The sequence below is a fragment of the Alosa pseudoharengus genome, unplaced genomic scaffold (assembly GCF_046254945.1).
Source record: "Alosa pseudoharengus isolate Yale_2024_CS ecotype anadromous, Long Island Sound unplaced genomic scaffold, YU_APseudo_1.1 YU_APseudo_1.1_scf_13, whole genome shotgun sequence".
NCBI lineage: Eukaryota > Metazoa > Chordata > Actinopteri > Clupeiformes > Clupeidae > Alosa > Alosa pseudoharengus.
The window spans coordinates 29400785-29425358 of NW_027468598.1; the positions used below are offsets into that span (position 1 = coordinate 29400785).

A 24574-nucleotide genomic window follows, 5' to 3' on the forward strand; every position below is an offset into this window, starting at 1 on the left:
CTCTCTCTCCCTCCCTCAGTGTTGCGTAAGGGTCAGGTGGTAACGGGTTACTACCGCTGGCTGCAGAGGAGGGGGGGCTACCTGTGGGTCCAGTCCTGTGCCACCGTCTCCATCAACCACAAGGCGCCCCACGAGCGCAACATCATCTGGGTCAACTACGTCCTCAGGTCAGATCCACACTCAGTGTGTGTGTGTGGGCATGTGTTGACTGTGTGTGTATGATTGTCTTTCTGTGTGTGTGTGTGTGTGTGTGTGTGTGTGTGTGTGTGTGTGTGTGTGTGTGTGTGTGTGTGTGTGTGTGTGTGTGTGTGTGTGCACGAGTGTGTTTTGGGGCAACTAAGTGATTGAGTGTGTAGCATGTTTTGTTTATACATTTCTTTCTATTTTTGAACTGCTGCGTTACATCCTATTGGGACCATTTTGTATCAGTTCAGACTCTGACTCTCAGGGAATATCTGTGGAAATGTTGCTGCAAAGCTGCAGGTGATTTGCGGGCTAGGAGTTGAATTTGAATGGGGAGTGCTCCAACTAAGATAGTGGCAGCTCAGATACCGATACTCGCATCTTTTACCAAACACCAACATACACTCTGATGCCCTCCCAAAGGCCATCATGCTCAATTTCCAATTAAAAGTAGCTGCTGAACCATATGATATGCTCTCCCTCATCCTCTCCTTCACCATGTGGGAGTCATGAGTCTGAATTCTAAGTGAGGAGGCGCACACATCCAACAACTGGCAGGTGCCGAATTCCAAAAGTGTAGAACATAAAATAACAAAATTGAATCCACACACTGAGCTCCACGTTGACTGTTTAATCACCAAGTAACGTTTCGGCTACTGCCCTTCTTCAGTTGAAGTCTGAAGAATGGCAGTAGCCCTAAACGTTATTTGGTGATTAAACAGTCAACGTGGAGCTCAGTGTTGGAATCATTAGTCTGATCAGAACTTTGTACCTGCAAAGATGAGGTGTGTGTGAGAGGCTTCTGTGTTCATTTAGAAAGTCACAGTCTTTCTGTCCTCTTGCTGTCTCCTCATCTGTCTCTCTCACGCACAACTCTTTGGTAACTGGAACATAAATACACACCCACACACACAGACACACACATACACACACACAGGAACAAACGTGCATGCACGCACGCACGGACGCATACACGCGCACACACACACACACACACACACACACACACACACACACACACACACACACACACACACACACACACACACATAAACACACGCTGCAAATGCACACGCACACAGAAACAAACAACAGTGCCACACACACATAAGTACATGCAGCATAAGAGGCTTAGGAGCTCAAAAAGAAAACAAACATACACACACACACACACATACACACACACACACACATACACACACTGAACCAGGCTGAATTTCAATGATAATTGGACTGGTGATATATAATTACAGCAAATGGATGTCAAAATTGTTCTGGCTGAATGGTGTTTTAGTTAATTAGTACTGTAATTACAAGAGCTAATTAACTTCCACAGCCCCTGCTGAAGCTCGGTCTCGCTAGCGGGAGGGGGTGTAAACTGCCGCAGAGTGTTTGTGTGTGTGTGTGTGTGTGTCTGTCTGTTTATGCCTGTCTTTGCTCCTCTCTCTCTCAAGCCATGTATGTGTGTGTGAGTGGAGTGTGTGTCTGTGTGTGTGTGTGTGTGTGTGTGTGTGTGTGTGCACTGGAGAGGGGTTAGAGTGGGATAAAGTGGTACCATTGACTACCCCTCTCCCCTATTCCCCCTTTACTGTTCGCTTTCAGGAGATAAACATCTTACACACACACAGACACACACACACACACACAGAGACACAATGACACACATACACACACACACACACACACACAGACACACACACACACACACACACACACACACACACACACACACACACAGAGAGACACAATGACACACACACACACACACAGACACACACACACACACACAGACACACACACACACACACACACACACACACACACACACACACACACACACACACACACAGAGCACAGAGACACACACACACACACACACACACACAGAGACACACACACACACAGAGACACACACACACACAGACTTGAGAGAGAGGAATGTAGACAGACATAAACGGATCGAGACACTCAGATACATGCAGAAACATTTACATAGTCCCTCCTACTCACACACACACACACACACACACACACACACATATACACACACACAGAGAGAGAAACATTGTATGCATTGTAAAGTGCTTTCCTCCTTTCTGAGTGATACTTAGCTGTGGGTTTTTGAACCGATGCTTGAAAATATCTACTGGAGTAAGACATACAGACACATGGTGGTCTCAAAGTATTTATAGGTGTTTTGTTTGTTTGTTTGTGAGTTTGTTTTGTTTGTTTGTTTGTTTGTTTGTTTGTTTGTTTTGTTTGTTTTGTTGGTTTCTCATGCTCCCTCTGTTGTGTTTGTGTCTTATTTGAAACAGTCGTACTGAGCTGCCTGACATGGCGTTGGATTTACTACAACTCCCAGAAGGCCTCAGGGCAGAACGACTGGAGCGTGCCAGCTCATCCCCTCGTAACATCTCCCCAAAGGCTCCAGGTATGCAAACATCTTATTAACACATTATATCACACACAGGTAAACAAATAACACATGTACAGTACATCCAAAACTCACACTTTCAAATATGCACACACAGACATACAAAAATATACACATACACTTATGTAAACAGTCAGTTTTCTGAGACAAATATAATTATACACAGACATGCAAGCATATACAATATGCATGTGCGCTCACATACGCTAACATACAACATAAGAAATTCTCACATACACTAATATAAACATTTATATTTTCTGTAATGCATGCACACATACACAGACAAAAGTGTTTCTGTTTCTTCCTCTAATATGAGATGTTACAGACACACACACATACACACACACACACACACACACACACACACACACACACACACACACATACACACACACACACACACACACACACACACACAGATACACACACACACACACACACACACACACACACACACACACACACATATACTGAAACGCACACACACACAGAGATACACACACCCAAACACTTGTTAGATAAAGCTGTTTTCACTGCTCTTCACAGGCGCTCTGAAAGCCGGCAAACTGGAGTCGGAGCTGAAACAAGCCTACGCCCACCCGCCTTCCAGCCAATCAGAGGAGAGGAGGAAGAGGCCGCGTCGACACAGCCCCTCCCCCGACGGAGCCCCTCTTGGAGCGCGGAGGCGCGTGCAGGAGTTCCGCCCGCGCGAGGAGAGCCCGGCCGTCTCCTCCGAACCCGGGAGCGAGAGCGACGTTGAGGAGGAGGAGGAGGAGGAGGAGGAAGAGGAGGAGGAGCAGGGGAGCGCCTGGGGGGAACAGCAGGAGGGAGGCAGGGGCAAGAGGGGCAAGAGCGAGGACATGGGGGCAGTAGCCAAAGCGGCAGCGGGGGTCGACGGTAACAGAATCCACAACGGGCGAGCGGTCATCAGGCAGCTGCGGAGCGCCGTGCCCTCGGCTGTCTCCCCGGGGATAAAGACGGAGAGGGACGCGGCCAGCATCAGCAGTGCCAGCATGGGAGGAGGAGGAGGAGGAGGTGGCGTAGGAGCGCTGGTGGCCACAGGGGGGCGCTGGTCCACACACACCCAGCCCTCCTCACACACGCCCACCCCCGGCAGCCTCGCCGAGGCCAGCAGTCCTCCCGCCCCGGCGACCGACCTCTCCGACGCCCCGCCCAAGCCCCTCTACCCCCCGGCCCCACCCTCGGCGTCGCCCCCGGGGCTCTCTCCGCCCTCGCGGGACGATCGGGGGGTGCTGGGGTCCCACGGCGGTCGGGTGGCGGACTTCGAGCTGCTCCAGAGACTGACGGCGGCGGCGGCCGCTGGCGGCGGGGCCTCGGGGCGGGTGCTCTTCCACCCTCTGGCGCTCGGCCCCCAGGGGCCCCAGAGCCTCTACGCCCCCAGCACCATCCGCTACGCGCCCCCTGAGCTGCCCCCCCCCACGCACCCGGCCTCGCCCCCCTCCTCCGCCGCCGCCGCGCAGGGCCTGCGCTCGGACCACGCGGCCAAGCCCAACCCTCCGCCTCCTCCTCCGCCCACGCACACACACCCACACCACCCACACCACCACCCACACCACCACCACCACCCGGCGGCCGCCTTCTTCCCGCACCTCCAGAGGATCGCGGCGCTGCCCCCCTTTAGCGGCTTCTCGGCCAGCGAGGCGGCCTTCTCGGCCGGCCTGCCCTTCTGCATGAGCGGCCTCAGGGGAGCCACGGGACCGGAGGAGGACTGAGGGAGAGGGGGAAGAGAGAGAGAGAGAGAGAGGAGAGAGGGAGGGAGAGGAAGAGAGAGGAGAGAGGAGAGAGGGAGAGGGGTTAGGGTGGAGACAAAGAGAGAGGGGGATAGAAGGAAGGAGAGAGATGGATAGAGGTAAAGAAAGATAGTGAAAAAGACCCATAACTGCCGTCAATCAAACACAGCATGCCGGCATTCCGGAACCAGAGGCATGACATTTAACTTAGTGTCTAACTTCCCCTAGGATGATGCATTCCAGACCACCCGGAAAACACAAACATTTTCAACTTAGAAAATAACACTTTAAAGCCACCTTAACTCAGAAGCCCTGAGAAGAAAAAGCCCTTGGCATCAGTGTGGCACATAATTCTTATTCAGCTGCACTGAAGCCACAGATATTTGTTTTCAACATTGTCACGAAACAGACTCTAACAGAGACATTGACCATAGCAAAGGATAAAAACCTTTTTTAATGTGTGAGAAGATTCGTGCAGAGCCAGTGTCTAAATGAGCTAGAATAAAGAATAAAGAATAAAGAAAAAGTCCTCTGATGACTCATCCACATTATTGGGTTCACATTCAACTCAAAAACATTAAAATCAGAGTTTGGAAATATCATGTAGCAGCACCTTCGGAATTCTGAGACATCCAGAATGCGGCATAACACGCATCGGAAATAATGTTCCAATTAAAAACAATGAGGGTCGCAGGCGGGCTCTTGCAATCTGAGCTCATTTATGAGCGAAGGTGATCATGCTCATGTTAATCATGTGAATGCGTATCACATCAGATTTGTGTGCTCTGAAAGCATAGTCTTGCTGCTAGGTTGTGGATAGCTGATAGATTGCATCACACCCCCGTTCAGCCATGACAGCTCTCCCACTTCACCTAGACGACGATTGGACCTAGACCACTATCCACTCAGAGGCAGAAAAACACGAAAAGACGAAAGACACGAAACACGAAAGACTACGCCTCCGTCTTCTGACCTTTTTATACAGCCCGGCGGGGCGGGATGAAGGCTCAATATTCCTGCCTACCTTGAACAGGCTGAATTAAAACCCTTAGAGATGGAGAGATGGAGAAATGGAGAGGGATAGAAAGAGAGAGAAGAAGAGAGAGGCAGGAAAAGAGACAAAGAGAGACTGTGAATGAGGAAGAGAGAGAGAGAGAGTGAGAAGAAAGAGACAACTGAGAGAAAGAGAGGATGAGAAGAAAGAGAGAATTGAAAGGAAGAGTGAGAGGCACGGTGGTGCGAGGTGGAGAGGCACCTCCAGGAATATCCGAGACTGACCGCGTGAGCAGCGGGCGACATGGCTCTCGCCCAGAGCACACTCGGAGACCTGAGGGCAGTGGGCAGTGCCAGCGCGGGGGGGCAGTGGACGCTGGCCAGACACGGTGGGCAGGTGGTGCCAGTTCTGTAGTCTTCCCATCACCGCCCGCCTCCTGTCTCGTTCGGACACGCCTGGCATCTCTGGGACCTCACCTGTGCTCCTGCGCACCTGTCAGAGGGAAACCACTGGGGCTGGACACGGCCTGGACACGCCATTAAAGCCATACTGTACATATGAGAGAACCATGTACACACACACACACACACACACAGAGACATGAACATGCACACACACACACAGACACAAACAAACACACACACACACATACACACACACACACACACACACACACACACACACACATTCATACAGTACACACACAGACATGGACACACACACACACACTCATACAGGGATTTTCACAGAGTGTGGAAGAGACTTCTGTATACACAGGGTTTGGAATCATTCATCTGACCATCGGTGGGGTTTGGTAGCTTCACATACAGTAAAAGGACTTGGCGCACTTCCAATATTCCAGCCCTGGTTTAACACACATCAGTGGCTACATAACAGAGAGAGTGTGTGTGTGTATATGACATCTGTACAAACAAATATTTGGTGCTCGGGGGGGAAAAAGCACAGTAGCTCACACAACTGACAACTCGTACCCAAAACACACATTCTTTCTCCTGTAGAACGTCTGATTCGAGACACCTCGCCATCTTCTCATCCTTCTCTGTACATTACCAACGATATAACACCTGACAGTCTTCTCAGAGGAGACTCACTGTCTGACCCTTTAGAATGATTGTCAACCTTTATAACATGGGTGACCCTTTAAAAGATAAAACTAGAGCTTCCGAAAGAGTCCCCTTACCGTACCATTCTGCATTTAACGCATATCCGCTGCATTGATCTCCTCACTTCTCCCTCTCCGCCATGATTTTAACCCCTAAAAATGTCTGGGTTGGATGGAGTGGGTATCCCATCATTATTAATATGACTTCCACATCATACTTGAGCACTTACAACACTATAAGTATCTATGTTACAACACAGCACTCCTGTTTCTATCAAAGGCACCTATAGACAGTTCTTTCACTGAAGTGTAAAGAATGAGACTCTCTTGGAGGTGTGGCCACAACAGAGGCAGTGGATGGCTAAGACGCTTCTGTTTGAACTGGAAGGGTTTCAATGCATGTGTTTTTAAAAACACATAAAAAATATATGGGGCCACGGGCCAGCTTTGGTCACTTAAAAAGGATAAAAATATCTGATGAAAATCCTGACTGTGAAAGTAAAAATGAAAGGATGTGAAAATGAGCTTTTGGACAGATTTTGAAATGACTTGGTAAACGACTGACAGTAGCAAAATGATCTGAACTGCTTTCTCACAGATGCAAATGGGAACAGTCACTCATTTGTACTTGATAAGTGTGCAGCAGAAATTCACGCCATTCCGTGTTTCACTGAGTCTGACACAGAGTTGGACCTTTAGCAGTGAAAGATTGCCATCTGATGACAAGTTTTTTCCTTCTAATGAATGAAAACAGAAACAATATCTTTATACTCTATATGTGTGTGTGTGTGTGCGTGTGTGTGTGCGTGTGTGTGTGTTGCTCATATGCTGGGATATCCTCTTAACCTTTGCCATCACTGTGATTCTAACCTTTTTTTGTTTGTTTTGTTTCATTCAACTCAAATGTTTGTGAATATACCATCCATTTAAATAAGAAAAAATAAACTGTAAAAATATTATAATAAAATTACGGATGATGACAATAATAAAAACTTTATTCCAGTAGAGGAGCACCATTATTCCTTTTGTTTGATGTATTCTTTCATGTTTACACATCGGGTCCTGCAGTGATATGAAATACAACCATAGATGTTTTGTAAAACTGCTGACAACAAACACATTGAGTCTTATTCTTCATGAATGTTTCGTTAAATTGAGTGTTAACTTGTTATAAAGAAAACATTACATCTGTGTTGGGTTAAGTAGCCTAATGCAAGACTTGCTCCATTTGTGGGAAAAGTTGCAGGATGTTTCAATATTCAAGTCAGAAACGACTCCACATCCCTTGATTAACCAGCAACAAGGGTCCGGAGTAGACGTTTTAAATCCAGACCTTCTCACTTAATCAGTGCACCAAAGAGACGAGGGGGAGATGAAGGGGAGCTGGTTGCGTGCGATTGATTCGACACAGATTGACGGATAAGTAACGTCCGTGGCAGGTCCCGCGAGAGCCCCAGCTGAAAGCCGCTCTTTCTCTTCTGAAGACATCCGCTTACGCTTTAACTGGGGGGAAACGCCGGCCGTTTTTCTTGAGCCGTGCTCATCATAAGCCACGCATGAATTGGGCGAACTCACGGCCGGCCTTCGCGTGCTTTGAAGCACCGGTCTATCACAATCGTGCTGTCAAGGCGAAGGGTTTGAGCGCACGGAGACGAAAGGCCGTGGGCTTGATTGAAACGGCGGGCGGGCAGGGTCGGTTGGGGCGGTGGTGCGCTGTTGTCTCCGAGTGCCCGGGGGAGCGCCTGTGACATTGAAGATGGGTTAACTCCTGCTTTACATTCCGCCGGCAGACCGCCCTTCATTAGTGTGAGAATCATTCCCTCCTGACGACCGGCGCGATTGCATACTAAAGAAGAGCAGTTGTTGGGTAGAAAAGCCGCGGGACTTTTGCATGCATGCAAGCATGCTTGTGTGTGTGTGTGTGCGCGTGTGTATCTAAGAGAGAGAGGGGGAAAGTGTGTGTGTGTTGGCGTGTTTGTGTTTGTCGCTTGATTTGCTGTCTAAACACACCTGTTATGCTGTTCTGTGTGTGTGTGCCACTGCATTTCACTCTCTGTGGACAACCAGACACCTCTCTGCCAAAACCAGCAGTCAGTAAATCACTACATCCTTGTGAATATATATTTCAGCAATATATTACGACTACATATCACATCTGCAGCCAAGTCAGTACTCCCCAGTTCACCTGTCTGCATCAGATGTCCATGTGGTTTATTCAATCTGCTCACTTACAAGTTTAGCATAAATCTGAGAGTGTGTCATAGCCACCTCTGAACTTTTACTGGCTAGTCTTTTAAATCGTGAGTTATATCATATCTCTAAACATGAGTACTAAAGTCTGAGTCCACTTGTCTCTCTCTCTGTGTGTGTGTGTGTGTGTGTGTGTGTGTGTATGTGTATGAGAGAGAGAGAGAGAGACAGCTGTTCAGAACATATGATGTTCTATTTTTTATATGTACTTGTGTATGTAGAGATGTTTTGGCAATGCGACTTGAGTTTTGTGTGTGCATCTGAATGTATGTCTGGAACTGAGTGTGCATCTGAATGTATGTCTGGAACTGAGTGTGCATCTGAATGTATGTCTGGAACTGAGTGTGCATCTGAATGTATGTCTGGAACTGAGTGTGCCTGGCTGTCTGCAGCATAGTGAGGACAGGGATGTGTGACTTCTATAAGTATGTCTGTGTGAGTCAGTGAAAGTGTGTATGACCGTGTGTATGGATGTGCATTTGTCTTTGTTTACCTGTATGTGCGGGTGTCTGTGGACTTGTGTGAGTGTGTACTCATATGTTCTGGTATTTGTGAGTGTGTGTACTCGAATTTAAATGTGTGAGTGTGTACTTCTGTGTGTATGTGAGTGTGTATACGTGCATGTAAGGTGTGTCTACTTCTGTGTGTATGTACTTCCATGTGTGTGCGAGTATGTATATGTGTGTGTGTGTATACCTGTATGTGTGTGAATGTGTGTACTCTTGTGTGTGTGTGTGTGTACTTGTATGTGTTGATGTGTGTTTTCGCCGCAATGCCCTTTAGACATGCGGGGGCCTACACGGATGCCCTGCATGTCAAGCAGAGGTGCGCAGTCAGACGCGGCCGGAGAACGAAAGAGAGAGAGAGAGAGAGAGAGAGAGGGAGAGAGGAGAGGAAAGAGAGAGAGGAGAGAGAGAGAGAGGGAGAGAGAGAGAGAGGGAGAGAGGAGGGGAAAGAGAGAGAAAGAGAGAGAGAGGAGAGGAGAGCGGCGAGGCCACAGGCCGTGCTGCTGCACTGACACACGCCCAGAATGAGTAACGAACACAAACTGCACCAAACGCCAACGAGGAGGAGGAGGAGGAGGAGGAGGAAGAGGCGTCTCACGACCTCACACCACTCACGCCTCTAGGCCCACACACACACACACACACATACAAGACGAGACACGATGAGAGGTGAGCACCGAGACAAAGAGACTGATGGCGAACACCTGTATGGTCACTTTAAACAGGACATATTACTAGGGCCACATGGTTATTAACCTGTCTCATCATGACACGTTCGTTTAAGGTTGAGCTGAACTGAGTGTGTGTGTGTGTGTGTGTGTGTGTGTGTGTGGCAAAAGCAACAGGCAGAGGAGTGGAGTTGAATATATGGAAGGAGTGAGGGTGTGAGAGAGAGAGAGAATGAGTAAATGAGTGAGTGAGTTTAGAAAGAACATGTGAGTGAAAAAGTGAGACAAGAGGGACAGAGATGAGAGAGAAAAGCAAAGATGGAGGGATGAGAGTGGATGAGCGAGAGACCGTATGTGAGTCAATACGTTAGGGAGTGAGAATAGAGTGAGAATAGAGTGAGAATGACAGAAAGATGGAAGAAAAGAGAGATAGAGATATTTAACCTTCAGAGTCCTTCATGATGGACAGACTTTGGACAGCATCAAATTGCAGGTATGAAACAGCTGAAGAGTGATTCAGACAGTGTAGTCTAGTTAGCTGTAGTGGATATACTGTAATATAGTAGTTAGCTGTAGTGGGTATACTGTGATCAACCCCAAATGAATACGTATCCTTGCTTATTTTAAGTGGGTATACTGAGATTGTGATGCTTTTTAAGTGGGTACACTGCGTAGTCCTGCGCATCACGTAGACCACTAGATTCAGGTAAAACTGATGATGAGTAGATTCAACCTGTGTGCTTTCGATAATTAAGGGCAGTATTCTATCATTTTTAAGTAATGAATTTTCAGTGAATAAATTTATGGACATGCATAGATTTATAGTAGGGCATAAATCATTCACCATATGCATGGATAAATGAAGCTTCTTCTGGGTTAGACCTTTGTCTGTGTGGATGGAATTTATTATACCTCACTCAGGTTTCATGTCTCATGATCAACAACAACCTTATTTTTTATAGCTTTTTAAAAATATACTTTTCTGCAATTAACCATTTGTACTATGTAAATAAGCCTGAAACGGATTCATTAGCAGATCTTTATATGTCATTGTGAGCACAATTTTTGTGCATATACTTTGCGTCCCATATCTCTCAAAGAAGGCAGCATCATGTTTTGCCTGTTCATCATTCAGGGTTCCCACTCTAAGTGAAATATAAAATTCCATGACTTTTCCCTGAATTTCCCTGCTCAAAAAAACTGAATTTCCATGACCTACTATAAAATAAAGGGTACAATATACCGACCAAAGATTTCAGAACAGTCGTGTAGTGTTAAAGTAACTAATACTTTTTTAGACTGGGAGATATTTGTTAATGTATTTTGGAAAGTAAGTTTCAAACTGTTACAACAAAATTCCCCGATATTTTATTACTGTCCCCAAAATGATAAAATTCCCTGACATTCCATCTGTGGAGTAGACTTTCCAAAATTCCATATTCCAGAAATTCCATGACCAGTGGGAACCCTGTATATTTTTTAGTCTTCCTCCAGGACTGTAATCAGTATGATATGGACCTAAAGTATATAGTAAACATTATATAATGCTGTCTTATGGAAGTGGACTGTTTACTGATTTGTTATTACAGCAGATAATAGTATATTTGAATTAATGTCATACAAAAATAGTCAGTATACCGTTGTATTTCAAATAATTTTATAAAGATATTTAAGTCTAATTGTCTTTCTTTTTTAAAATAAGCATCCACATCTAAATATATATTTTTCTCAGGACTGATTAATTCATTTCCAGTAGACTTTTCATGTCTACGTGAACAGTTTATGCATATTATCTAGGCAATGACATTAAATGGGAGTGATGCAAAATTAAATTTCTTAATTTGTTAGGTGTAGTTATTGATTTGTTGCGGAATATAGGGCTAAACACCAAACAAATTCAATTCCTCCTCTATTGGAAGCAAGTCTCCGAATGCATCGATGTGCTCCATTAACTAAGCTCAACACTACCCTCTGCTGGCATAGCTCAGGGATAAAAAAGCATCTGCCTGTAAAAGTAATAATTCCTAGTGTTCACTATGCACTACATCATAAATTATACAGTCAGAAGCTGTAAAGATTACATTGAGAAACTGTAATTTTCTTTTGCTTCACATTAGTATCACAGGAGCAAGAAAACTGTGCTACTGCACAAAGACTTCTATAAAAAATAAGTGATACACAGTACAGTCATTCAGATTTAGTCATATTAAAAACTTTGGGTGATACCATCTTCACTGTAAACAGGATCTTACAAGTAATGTATAAATATCAAGTCATTACAGGTAACTTACAAATGACACAAATCACACATCAAGTTCAGCTGTGTTTATGTAAATATTTCACATGAAACACATCTACAAATAACAGGAAACTCTTTCCACAAATGTGCAAGATTAATCATCTTTCCTGAACATGAACCTAAAACTCAAGCAAGAGAGAAAAATAAATGGCAGAAAATAAACAGAAACAGGCTATAGTGAATATATTACAGAGCCCCAAGACACACTTTTGATTCCGACACACAGACACTGAATCACACACACATTGCTTTACTTTTGATTGTTTATTCTTGAATTTCCCCTTGGGAATCAGTAAAGTATCTATCTATTTATTCCAGAACACAGCGATCGGACTGGAATGGTGAATCCATCTACAAGGTAGACCTGACCCACGGTGCCTCACAGCTGCTGTCTACCTGCATCAGCACCCTACCCTTGCCTGCTACTGAGAGCAACAGGTGATCAGTTTGAACAACAGCTAGTATCAATATGAATGCCAGCTAACCAGCTAATGTCAAAGTGAATGCCAACTATCTTGCTGAAGTCAGTCTGAATGACAGCAAACTAGCAAGTCAACTAATGTCAATCCAAATACCAACTACCCAACTAACATCGATCTGAATGCCAACTAGCTGTAGAGATGGCATAGACAGACAGACAGGCACATTCCCGTGGTTAAATAACTCTGCAGCATGCTTCCATAGTAAACCAAGTAAACACCAGGGTATACGGTAAGGATCGTTAGAGGATGTTGCCCTCTCTCCAAACACACACACACTGCTGATAATTTAGTGTGTACAAACACAGTTTAAAGAGCTCCAGGTGTCCATGTTTTCAGACAAGTCTCCCTGGTTGAGGTGTGTCAGGATATAACGCTTCAAACCAAAGGCCTGGCTGACTCTTGAGTAGATCTACAGGGATCTATTTCAAGAATGTAGATTAATGACAAGCCAGGGTAAATTAACTCAGAGTAAAGCCCTCTTCACACAAAGTCTGAATTTTCGAAAGAAATATTCACACAAAATCACGCAGGTAATAATTAAATATATATGTGTTCTTATCAGTCTCGTAACACAAGGACAAAATTCGTTGAGATGAAAAATTACTTTGAGCGAATTTTGCTCCAGGTGTGTAAAGACTGATAAGACCACATGTATTTAATTAACGTTACCTGTGTGATTTTGTGTGAATATTTCACTGAAAATGCAGACTTTTAAGTGGTAAACTTCCTAATAGAGAAGCTCCACAGCTTTTATCCCTGCACAACAAAGCCACAGGGCCCTTCTTCTGAGTTACTTACTCTCCAGGCTTGTCCCTAATTCACCTGCTAGGACTACCATTCTAGATCAGATCTACAGTAGAACTGGCCCACATTTAGCTCCAATCTGTTCTAGATTTGAGCCAGCCAACAGATCCCCCCCAGGCCAGGCTGATGGCTAAGCAGCTCCAATGAACGAAGCCATTTGGAATATTCATTGTTTTAATTATTTTCTTTTTCAAATAGCATTCCTATCTCTAACAGATTTTTATCAATGTAACTTCAATATTATCTTACACAATGCAATAATAATTCACACTCACACAAACAAAAGTCATTATTTTTCATTATATTTCAAGTAATTAATTATTTTTTGTCAACTAGCAGGTTACCTGAGAAGGTTCAAATGACATCCAATGTCCCTCTCTTCATGTTACACTGCTATATGACTGTCCACTAATCTCCTGTCCTGACCATTCACACACTGTTTGTGTGTGTGTGTGTGTGTGTGTGTGTGTGTGTGTGTGTGTGTGTGTGTGTGTATGTGAACACAAATATTCACACACCACCTAACCCATTCAAACACATTACTTAGCACCTGATTGGCTACACGTCCCAGGCGGTACTCTTGATTGGCCAGTCAAAACATGGCAACAGCGTAGCGCCGTGATAACAGTAAAGTAGGTTTTGGGTTTAGCTGCTAAAGAGTTTGACATGGGTGTCAATATTGAATATTCTTGAACATTTTTAATCTTCTCCATTGCTCTCAGATAAAGGGTCAATAGTGTGGACCGAGACAGGTCACAGTCAGAAACTGTGTGTGTGTGTGTGTGTGTGTGTACTCTGAAATGCTCTGAGTGCTTGATGAGCTCCCCCAGCAGGTGTACAAAACACCACTATACAGTAGTCAGACAGAAAATATAAAAAATGAGCAAAATAAAATACAAAATAAAACTTAGAGTCTGTATCTGTATAAATAATTGTGAGGTTTGAAGAACATGGAAAAATAAAGACAAAATGTTTCTCTTCAAATCATTATTCCTACTGCTCTCACACACAGGCACGCACGCACACATGTTCACTCTCTCTTTCTCAAACATGCGCACGCACGCACACACACACACACACACACACACACACACACACACACACTCACTCTCTCTTTCTGAAACGCGCACACACACACAAGTTCACTCACTCTCTCTGTCCTGCTCAAATGCGCGCACACACACACACACACGCACACACACACATTCACTCTCTCTCTCTTTCTCTAACGCTCAAGCGCACACAAATGATTATATTGCCACAGCAATGGATCTCAGGATCCACATACACTCACTGTCTGATTCTCCTACAGAAAAGGACGTATAGTCAAAACCTCTCAAAAATAAACTCTTCCCCTCTCACATTAGAAGACCACTCATTAAGCAAGGCCCCCTGCCCCCTCCTCTACTAATCCTCTCTCTCTCTCTCTCTCTCTCTCTCTCTCTCTCTCTCTCTGTCTCTCTCTCTGTCTCTCTCTCTGACTCTCTCTCTCTCTGACTCTCTCTCTCTCTCTCTGTCTCTCTCTCTCTGTCTGTCTGTCTGTCTGTCTCTCTCTCTCTCTCTCTCTCTCTCTCTCACTTGTCTTGACGTCTATCGCGGCGGGCCTTGCAGTCGGCGCACTCCCCCCTCTCCCCCTCGTCCTCCTCGCCTCTCCTCCTGCCTCCTCTGTGGTCGTTGGCGTCTCTGTCGTCGTCGTCGTAGTCGTCGTCGTCGTCCTCGTGGATGATCTCCACCTCCAGGCGGCCCACGTACAGGGAGACGGCGCAGAGCCAGAAGAGCGCAGCGCTGGACACCACGGCCGTCTGCAGGAGAGCCGCGGGCAGCGACAGCAGCATGAAGCGCCGCAGCGTCAGCAGGCTGCCCACGTAGGACGCGCCGCCGAAGGACACACACACGCCACCCAGGATGAAGAAGGCTGCACACGTACATGTACACACACACACACACACACATCAGACAACAAACACACACACACACACACACATCAGACATCAGACAACACACACACACACACACACACACACAGTGTGTTGGAACTAATAACAGAACTGACACAATTTGGTTACATATACTGCATGAATATTATCACTAAGAAAAATGTCCATGACTGCCAAATTGTGCATCGCTGTGCAAACAGAGGATATGCTAAAATGTCCAGAGCCATTTGCATGCTAGGAATTCCTCTCTCTCAACAACATGCAACTGACACAAATGTATTATTCCATCAATGAGTGAATTAATATATTTCTGTTCCACAGATCAGTACCATAGGCAGCCTCACGTCCCACATCACTCTGCACAAAGGCGATGACGCCAATTCCTGTGGCCAACAGACCGTTCCGGAACCAGGAGAGGAAGCCTGGAACACAACAAGACGTTCACAGGGTCTCAAAGTAGTATTTTGCCAATGCATGCATATTCTCAATATTATAGTGCCACGCATACCATCTTTTCTGTCTTACTAGTTATTAAGGCAATACGTTCTGTTTCTCAGTCCTGTGAAATGGAGACTACTTCTCTGTATTATAGCGCGCAAAGTAACAAGGGATAAAGACTTCAGAAATATAATCTACAAAGAAAAGGGATGAACAGTAGAACGTAAAAACATACATGTAGGCTACACTGATAACAGAGGACAGTGAACAGAAACCAGAAAACAGCCCTCACCTGTTTCATGAGATTTCCGTAGCATCTGAAACGAGACACGAAAATAACATGATCAGAGGGCAAGTTCAACATGACCCAAAGGCACGCGGTCACAGAATAGGACGTTAGTAACTTAGGCTACATAGTGGCTGTTTTGCAAAAAGATGCTATATGGGGAACTATAGTCTACCGCCTACCGTGGTAAAGTTGGTTTTATATTGGACGTTGGATATTCGACACATTCGAAAAATCTATTTAGCACTGACTACGATGGTCAAGTTTGTGTCAAACCAACTTTAATGTGTTTAAACAAGGTCTGCCTATATTACACAACGCTTCTTTTGTCCAAAAACCCATGTTTTGATTTTATGACATTTTTATGCTGATAAAAGATTTCAATCTATTATGCGGCTTCACCTTTTGACTTACCCATACTAAAACACATCTCATGAACTCGGCTTACTGCTCTTTCTAGGACACGAAGCTTCTTTTTCCCTAAAACCTGCTCTTTGATTTTATACAATTTTTAATGTTAAAGGTTTAAATCTATTATGCGGCTTGCCTTTTTGACCTACCAATGTCAAAACACATCTGGTGAACTTGGATTACTGCTCTATATAGTACACAGTATATAGTATTTTTCCCCAAAACCTATTCTTTGATTTTATAAATATTTTTTAATGTAAAAAAATGCTTTAAATGCTTTAAATCTATAATGCGGCTTAACCTTTTGACCGACCCATGTCAAAACACATCTATTGCACTCATGTAACTGCCCTACACAGTACACAAAGCTTATTTTTTCCAAAAACTCCCTCTTTGATTTTATATTAATTTTTTACTATTCAAAAATGCTATACATCTATTATGCGGCTTGACCTTTTGACCTACCCACGTCAAAATGCATCTATTGCACTCAGGTAACTGCCCTACACAGTACACAAAGCTTATTTTTTCCAAAAATTCCCTCTTTGATTTTATATATTTTTACTGTACATTTTTTTTATAAATCTATTATGTGCAATCCCCTTTTGACCCACCCATCTCAAAACACATATGCTGCACTCATCTAACTGCCCTACATAAACCTTCTTTTTTCCAAAAACTCACTCTTTGATTTTATATAAATTTTTTACTATTAAAAAAGCTATAAATCTATTATGCGACTTCCCCTTTCGACCTACTCATGTCAAAAAACATTTGCTGCACTCAGCTAACTGCCCTTCATAGTACAAGCTTCATAGTAAGCTTCTTTTTTCCAAAAATTCCCTCTTTGATTTTATATATTTTTTTTTTACAGTAAAACAATTATATAAAATCAAAGAGGGAGTTTTGGGAAAAAAGAAGCTTTGTGTACTATGAAGGACTAGCTGAGTGCAAGAGATGTGTTTTAACATGGCTAGGTCGAAAGTGGAAGTCGCATAATAGATTTATAGCATTTTTGAATATTAAAAAATTTATATAAAATCAAAGAATGAGTTTAAAAAAAAATAAGCTTTCTGTACTATGTAGGACAGTTACCTGAGTGCAATAGATGTGTTTTGACATGGGTAGGTCAAAAGGTCAAGACGCATAATAGATTTATAGCATTTTTGAATAGTAAAATATTAATATAAAATCAAAGAGGGAGTTTTTGGAAAAAAGAAGCTTTGTGTACTATGAAGGGCAGTTAGCTGAGTGCAGCAGATGTTTTTTGACATGAGTAGGTCGAAAGGGGAAGTCGCATAATAGATTTATAGCATTTTTAATAATAAAAAATTAATGTAAAATCAAAGAGTGAGTTTTTGGAAAAAAGATGCTTTGTGCACTATGAAGGGCAGTTACCTGAGTGCAGCAGATGTGTTTTGAGATGGGTGGGTCAAGCCGCATAATAGATGCATTTTTTTTACATTAAAAATATTTATAAAAATCAAAGAATGGGTTTTTGGGAAAAAGAAGCTTTGTGTACTATATATATCAGTAATCCAAGTTCACCAGATGAGTTTTGACATGGGTAGGTCAAAAGTGCAAGCCGCATAATAGATTTGAAAGATTTAACATTACAAATTGTATAAAATCAAAGAGTAGGTTTTAGGGAAAAAGGAGCTTTGTGTACTAGAAAGGGCAGTAAGCCGAGTTCAGGAGATGTGTTTTAGTATGGATAAGTCAAAAGGTGAAGCCGCATAATAGATTGAAATCTTTTATCAGCATAAAAAAATCATAAAATCAAAACATGGGTTTTTGGACAAAAGAAGCTTTGTGTAATATAGGCAGGCCTTGTTCAAACACATTAAAGTTGGTTTGACACAAACTCGACCCTCATATAGTCAGTGCTAAATAGATTTTTCGAATGTGTCGAATATCCAACGTCCAATATAAAACCAACTTTACCACGGTCTACCGCCTTACACTTCATAGGGCAACACCGTACAATCATTATGGATTAAATATTTGATGACTAGGCTACTAGCAATGGCAACTACTAGGCTGCATCGATTGCTTTCTCGCAATCATTTCCTGTTAGCCACTGCGGCATAACGTTAGGTCACTCTGTAATTGACGTCTTCCTCGGTCATAACTTAAATGTAGGCTACAATATTTTTGACAGGGAAGTTCTTTTCGGACATTAAACAGCATGTGATATTGTAGAAAAGACTCTTGCAATAAGCTATGCTGTGATCAAGTGTGTATGACGCGAGCATACCTGCCTCTCAAAGTGTGACCACTAACTTACATCAGTTAGTAGCCTAGCCTAACTGGTGTTCAAGAAAGACGAACTTTGGCTACAGCCAGTATCTTTCTGGAACACTCGGTATGACTACTGGTTTTATTTTAGTCTTTTTCATTGCTGTCGTTTTACCAGAGCATCTGCCTTGTCCAGTTCTGTCAGTTGGTGATTCAGGTGGTGAGTCTCTGACAGACGAGCCTTGCCCCACGCACCCTTCTCCACGACCCATGAGCGTGGACTCTGGTGTAGTCGCCGCACCAACGTGGCCGACATCTGCGGCCCAACATTCTTCAGGACGCGGTAAAACTGAGACGCGAGTCGAGGAAAATTCCTATACCTTATCCAACTAGTGCTAAGTGCGGCCATAATTCGTCTACGAAATCAAAACACGACCTTTTCGTGACCCGTAACCTTTGACACATTAGACGAGTTCCTCCAAAGAGCAGATTCTCAAAGAGCAGAGCTCTACATATTTTCTGTAGCGCCATCTAGAGAAAGAATGCACCTTGAAACCATTAAACAATTCCATTCCATTCCATCAGAGAGTTTTAAAAATGATTGCATCTTAAAATGATTGAACTCCTTTCTTCGCACTTTTGCAGCGAACAACTAGACCCAAAGTGATTTGCAACAACAGTTATGTTGCGTGCTTTGCAATAACATGCATTCGAAACCAAAACACACGTACATGCTACAAGTCGCCAAGAACCACAAGAGGGCGATAACACACAGAAGATGCACTGTAAGTGCAAGAACTTTGAGTTTCATGTCCATGTTTGACTTAATTTGCCGCTCACATATAATATAATATAATATAATATAATATAATATAATATAATATAATATAATATAATATAATCAGAATATGCCAATGCATTAATATGGTTTGAATGTAGGAACACCAGTGTGTATGTGTGTCTAAGTGTGAGGCAAACACACACACACACACACACACACACACACACGTGTATGGCTCTGTGTGTGTGTGTGTATGTGTGTGTGTGTTTGTTGTGATCAGGCTCTTTCCTGCTTCCTGTGTGTGTGTGTGTGTGTGTGTGTGTGTGTGTGTAAATGTGTGCGTGTTGTGTGTTATGTTTGTGTGTTGCATGTGTGTGATCCCTTTGATGTAAAGCCAAGTTGACCTTGGTTGCTGTCATAAAGCAAGCACAAAGTATGACATCACACACAAACATTTTTATACTGTCACTGGACTGTTGTATTTTTCTCTTTGATATGTTGTCATCTCAGTAACACTAACAGGGAATCATTTAAAGGACTTTATCTGTTTCTGGTCCTAATCCAATTTTCTTATTTCTACTTATGCCTGTGTAAAGTGCATTGAACTGCCTTGGTAAATGTGTTATATCAATAAAACGGTCTTGCATTGCCTTGCCTATATTGTTTCATGGTGATGTGTGTAAGTTTGTAAGCCCTTAACAAGGCTGAAATATGAAAGATAAACTAAGTAGAATGGATCCACAAAAACATTAGATAAACTGGTTACACTCACAAATCAAGGCACGTGGAGGCATTTCCCTGAAACAAGTAAAGCTATTGTGTTTGTGTGTTGTGTGTGTGCATGCATGTGCTGTGGAAATTTATAGCACGAGAACATTTATCTCTGTCCTGTACATGTGTGTGAAAAGAGCTGTCTCATGTAACATGCGTCCTTGTGTGTGTGTGAGTGTGTGTGTGTGTGTGTGTGTGTTGTGTTTGTGTGTCCTATTTCCACACGACATGGGAACATTTGTCTATGTCCAGGCTGGGTGCGTGCAAATGGGCTCTGTGGTATCTTCTGTGTATTTTGGCAGGGCAGAAAGTGATAGCATGCCCTGGACGTATGTACGAGTGTGTGTGTACAGTATGTCTGCGTGTATGTGTGTGTGTCTATTTCTGTGTCTGTATTTGTCTGTGTGTGTCTGTGTGTGTGTGTGTGTGTGTGTGTGTGTGTGTGTGTGTGTGTGTTTGAGTGCATGTGTGTGTGTGAGTGCGTGCGTGTGTGTTTATGTGTGTGTGTGTGTGAGTGAGTGTGTGTGTGTGTGTTTATGCGTGTGTGTGTGTGTGTGTGTGTGTTTATGCGCGCGCGTGTGTGTGTGTGTGTGTGTGTGTGGTTGTGGGATGAGTAAGTGATCTCATGGGGTTATTCTTGTCCTGAGTACAGAGTGTGACTGACCGACTGTACCGCTCAGCTCAGCTCAGCTCTGGACGGAGTGTGGAGGACACACACTAATCACCTTGTGTTGCCTGTGGGCTGCCCGCCAACCAACCACCCAACCTATCACACACACACGCACACACACACACACACTCTCGCATACTTCTCTCATTCTCTTCATTTCTCTTTTCCTCTTTTCACTCACTCCATCTGCCCGCCCTACATTGTCCCAATCTCTTCCACTCTTCCTCTGCGTCATACATTCCCAATTAGCCTTCTCGCTGCCCTTCGCATTACTCTCTCTCTCTCTCTCTCCCTCTCTCTCTCTCTCTCTCTCTCTCTCTCTCTTTAGGTTGGACCGACGGCTGAGTTTCCACTCTGCTCACCACATGCTCATCTCTCTGCGTGTCTGTTACACTAAACCATACCTGCATGCAAATATTTGACATCTATCCTCTCCAAAGGTAACGTCACACTAGTGTGATTAAAATTATTATGACCCTAGTATGAACCTTCTAAAAAGAATATATGGGTCCATTGAACATAATATGGGTTAATTTATATATATATATATATATATATATATACACTGCCGTTCAAAAGTTTGGGGTCATGTAGAAATTTCCATTTCACTCCATTATAGACAGAATACCAGCTGAGATCAGTTGCATTGTTTTTTAACCAGGGCAGCAGTTTTCAGATTACATTGTGTGCTTACATAATTGCAAAAGGGTTCTCCAATGTTTTCTCAGTTAGCCTTTTAAAATTATTAAGCAGAATGTGCCTTTGGAACATTGGATGAATGCTTGCCCATAATGGGCATCTGTATACTTGAATATATATGGCATCTGTATACTTATATGTAGATATGGCATTAAAGAACAAGTATAAGTATAAGTATAAGTATATATACTTTTTTGATCCCGTGAGGGAAATTTGGTCTCTGCATTTAACCCAATCGGTGAATTAGTGAAACACAAACAGCACACAGTGAAGCACACACTAATCCCGGCGCAGTGAGCTGCCTGCTACAACGGCGGCGCTCGGGGAGCAGTGAGGGGTTAGGTGCCTTGCTCAAGGGCACTTCAGCCGCGGCCCACTGGTTGGGGCTCGAACCGGCAACCCTCAGGTTACAAGTCCAGAGTGCCAACCAGTGGGCCTATATATATATATAGGCCTATAAAAAACATATCTACAGTATGGGTCCCAACTCTCCGACTGAAGGGCTATGTTTAAAAGCTCAGTCAACAAAAAAACCTGGACCCTTATCTTTTGCGTCGCACACAAAGAGAGAGGCCTACAGTACCTCACCTAGTATTTTTAAATCACACTGGATGATTATGTTGGATGTAAGAACCCAGCCACGAGAACCAAACCAAAACCCCAAATGAACTGTGGTTCTTCTCAAGGTTTCTTCCTGTGACAAATGTCTCTCTCCCCACGTGATCTTAGTGCTTGGTCTATGAAAAATATGGTCAACCCTGTCTCTGTAAATCACCTTGATGCATGTAATGTGGTTTATAAATAAAGCTGAATTGAATTGAACCACAAAGTCGTAACAACTCGCCATAGGTTGATATCTTTGAGCATACCTGGAAGTGTATATACTACACTACACTGTAAGTCACTTAGAGTGGGTACTTAGAAGCTTAGAGTGCTTGCCCTTTTCTGAAGAAAAGTTCATTTGTTCTTTAAGACCTCCATATTTTGTAGTGTTGTAAGACATTGTTAATTATGAACAAAACTTTTTCAAAACTTTCACCCAAGTATACATACTTTCCCAGGTTTGGAAAACATGTATTCCTAATTCCATACTTTTCTGTATCACATTGACTGGGTTTGGATCATTCAGAACCAGTTCAACTCTGGGTCGGATTTGGCTCTGATCAGGTGCCGGACCAATGGCAGACCGTGTGTGTGTGTGTGTGTGTATGGGAGTCACTGAGGTTAGCCTGGACAGCTACGCAGCAGGCTGTACATCAAAGTGGTGAGGGGGTCCCTCTCGCCACACACATCTCCCCATTGTGTGCGTCCAGGAGCAGCACACACACACACACACACACACACACACACACACACACACACAAACACAACAGGAACAACAGCAATCAATCACACACTGCTCACACACAGTCTTACCAAATCACTGACCAGCTTTAATGAATTAATTAAATACTGCAAAAGACAAAAGAATGGAAACAAAATAAAACTCCAGGGGGTTAACATATCAGAAAGATAGACTTTGTTTTCCATTGTTTTCATTTCTTTTTAATTCTATTGCATTTTAATCATATTAACCACAGCATTTTCATTTTCATTTTCATTACATGTCCATCTCTCTCTCTCACTCCTCATTCTCATTCACACATTTTTCTCAACAATAAAGTGCATTAATTTACTTCTTGTGATAATAATCTGGCACAATTTTTTTCTTTATACCAAAATGAAAAGCCATTTCTGGACCCAACCAACATGAAATGGGACTTCTACACAGAGACACATCCTCCAGTAATCTCACGGTATAAGGGTAGTTCTCCATTTCCTCATCTCATTCTTCTGAGATATTCACAAATGCTGCTAGTGTGAGTTGAAACTGAAATGCCTGCTGGGAAATGTATTCTTTTTTGATGGAAGTGTCACTGGTTAAGACAGCAAATGGGTTACTGGGTGTTTTTTTTTTGTTTTGTTTTATTTTTTATTAAGCATGCTGTGCTAAGTTATTTGTTGCTTATTTTGCTGATCTTCCGCTTGGTGTTTTTGCATGTGCTCTGATACTGTCTATCCAAGAAGATAACTGTGCTGTGATCGTGTTAGATGTACAGTAGGCCTGCGCAGATCCCACTCTAACTACTGCAAAGCCGAAAAGTTCCCTTTCATTTCACCTCCAATAGGCCTTTTATTGGCTGGACTGGGGCCGAAAGTAACAGATGTCTTCCATTAAATGAATAGGTGGCCATTTTGTTTTTCTGGGTTGTTGTTGTTTTCCAGGCTAACATCAAGGTTAACTCTAACAGCTGTCTGTGTGAAGTCCTGTTGCCAGTGGATAAGGCCCTCATCCTGACAGGGGTACAAGGACAAGGTCACTTAAAGAGCTGTTTCCTCACACAAACACACACCTACACACATACACATTTATTGAACCCTGTTTTACACCTCTTCTGGGACAAAGGGACAAGCTCTCTGTCTGTCTGTCTCTCTCTCTCTCTCTCTCTCTCTCTCTCTCTCTCTCACACACACACACACACACGTATGTACAGTTGTGTATCCCCAGTGCATGACTGTTTTAGTCCTACACTACTACAATACTACGACACACACACACCCTTTGAGACACTTGCCTCAGAAGAATTGCCTCAAGAATTGCAACTGGCCTTCACTGTGCACACAGTTGCTAAGATTCAGTTCTTAGTCCTTGAAATGTAAAGGGTCAATGTATTCAGTGTCTTTTCTCCTCAAGTGAATGTTCTGTTATTCCATTTTCAGCTCAAGGTCTGGGCACACTTGTCATGGTGGTACCTGTTGCTAGGCTGGGCGTGTCACAAACAGGATATATGTTATAGGCTGGCGAT

General features: G+C 43.5%; 2 protein-coding genes across 4 annotated transcripts in view; both read right to left on the bottom strand.

Annotated features, from left to right (window-relative positions):
* Window positions 1–12222: 12222 nt before the first annotated feature.
* tmem160 (transmembrane protein 160) lies at window positions 12223–19269 on the bottom strand. Its single transcript, XM_076282788.1, has 4 exons — window positions 18983–19269; window positions 16165–16189; window positions 15764–15856; window positions 12223–15412 (listed from the first exon to the last, which is right to left on the bottom strand). The coding sequence occupies exons 1-4, from the start codon at window positions 19214–19216 to the stop codon at window positions 15072–15074; spliced, it is 693 nt and encodes a 230-aa protein (XP_076138903.1). The 5' UTR covers window positions 19217–19269; the 3' UTR covers window positions 12223–15071.
* A 3871-nt stretch (window positions 19270–23140) lies between these two features.
* egln2 (egl-9 family hypoxia-inducible factor 2) overlaps window positions 23141–24574 on the bottom strand; it is a 31285-nt gene continuing 29851 nt past the window's right edge. For all 3 annotated transcript variants that reach the window (XM_076282791.1, XM_076282790.1, XM_076282789.1), the window contains exon 6: window positions 23141–24574. This exon is cut by the window's right edge and continues 697 nt beyond it. The gene's annotated coding sequence lies outside the window, so the exon portion shown is untranslated.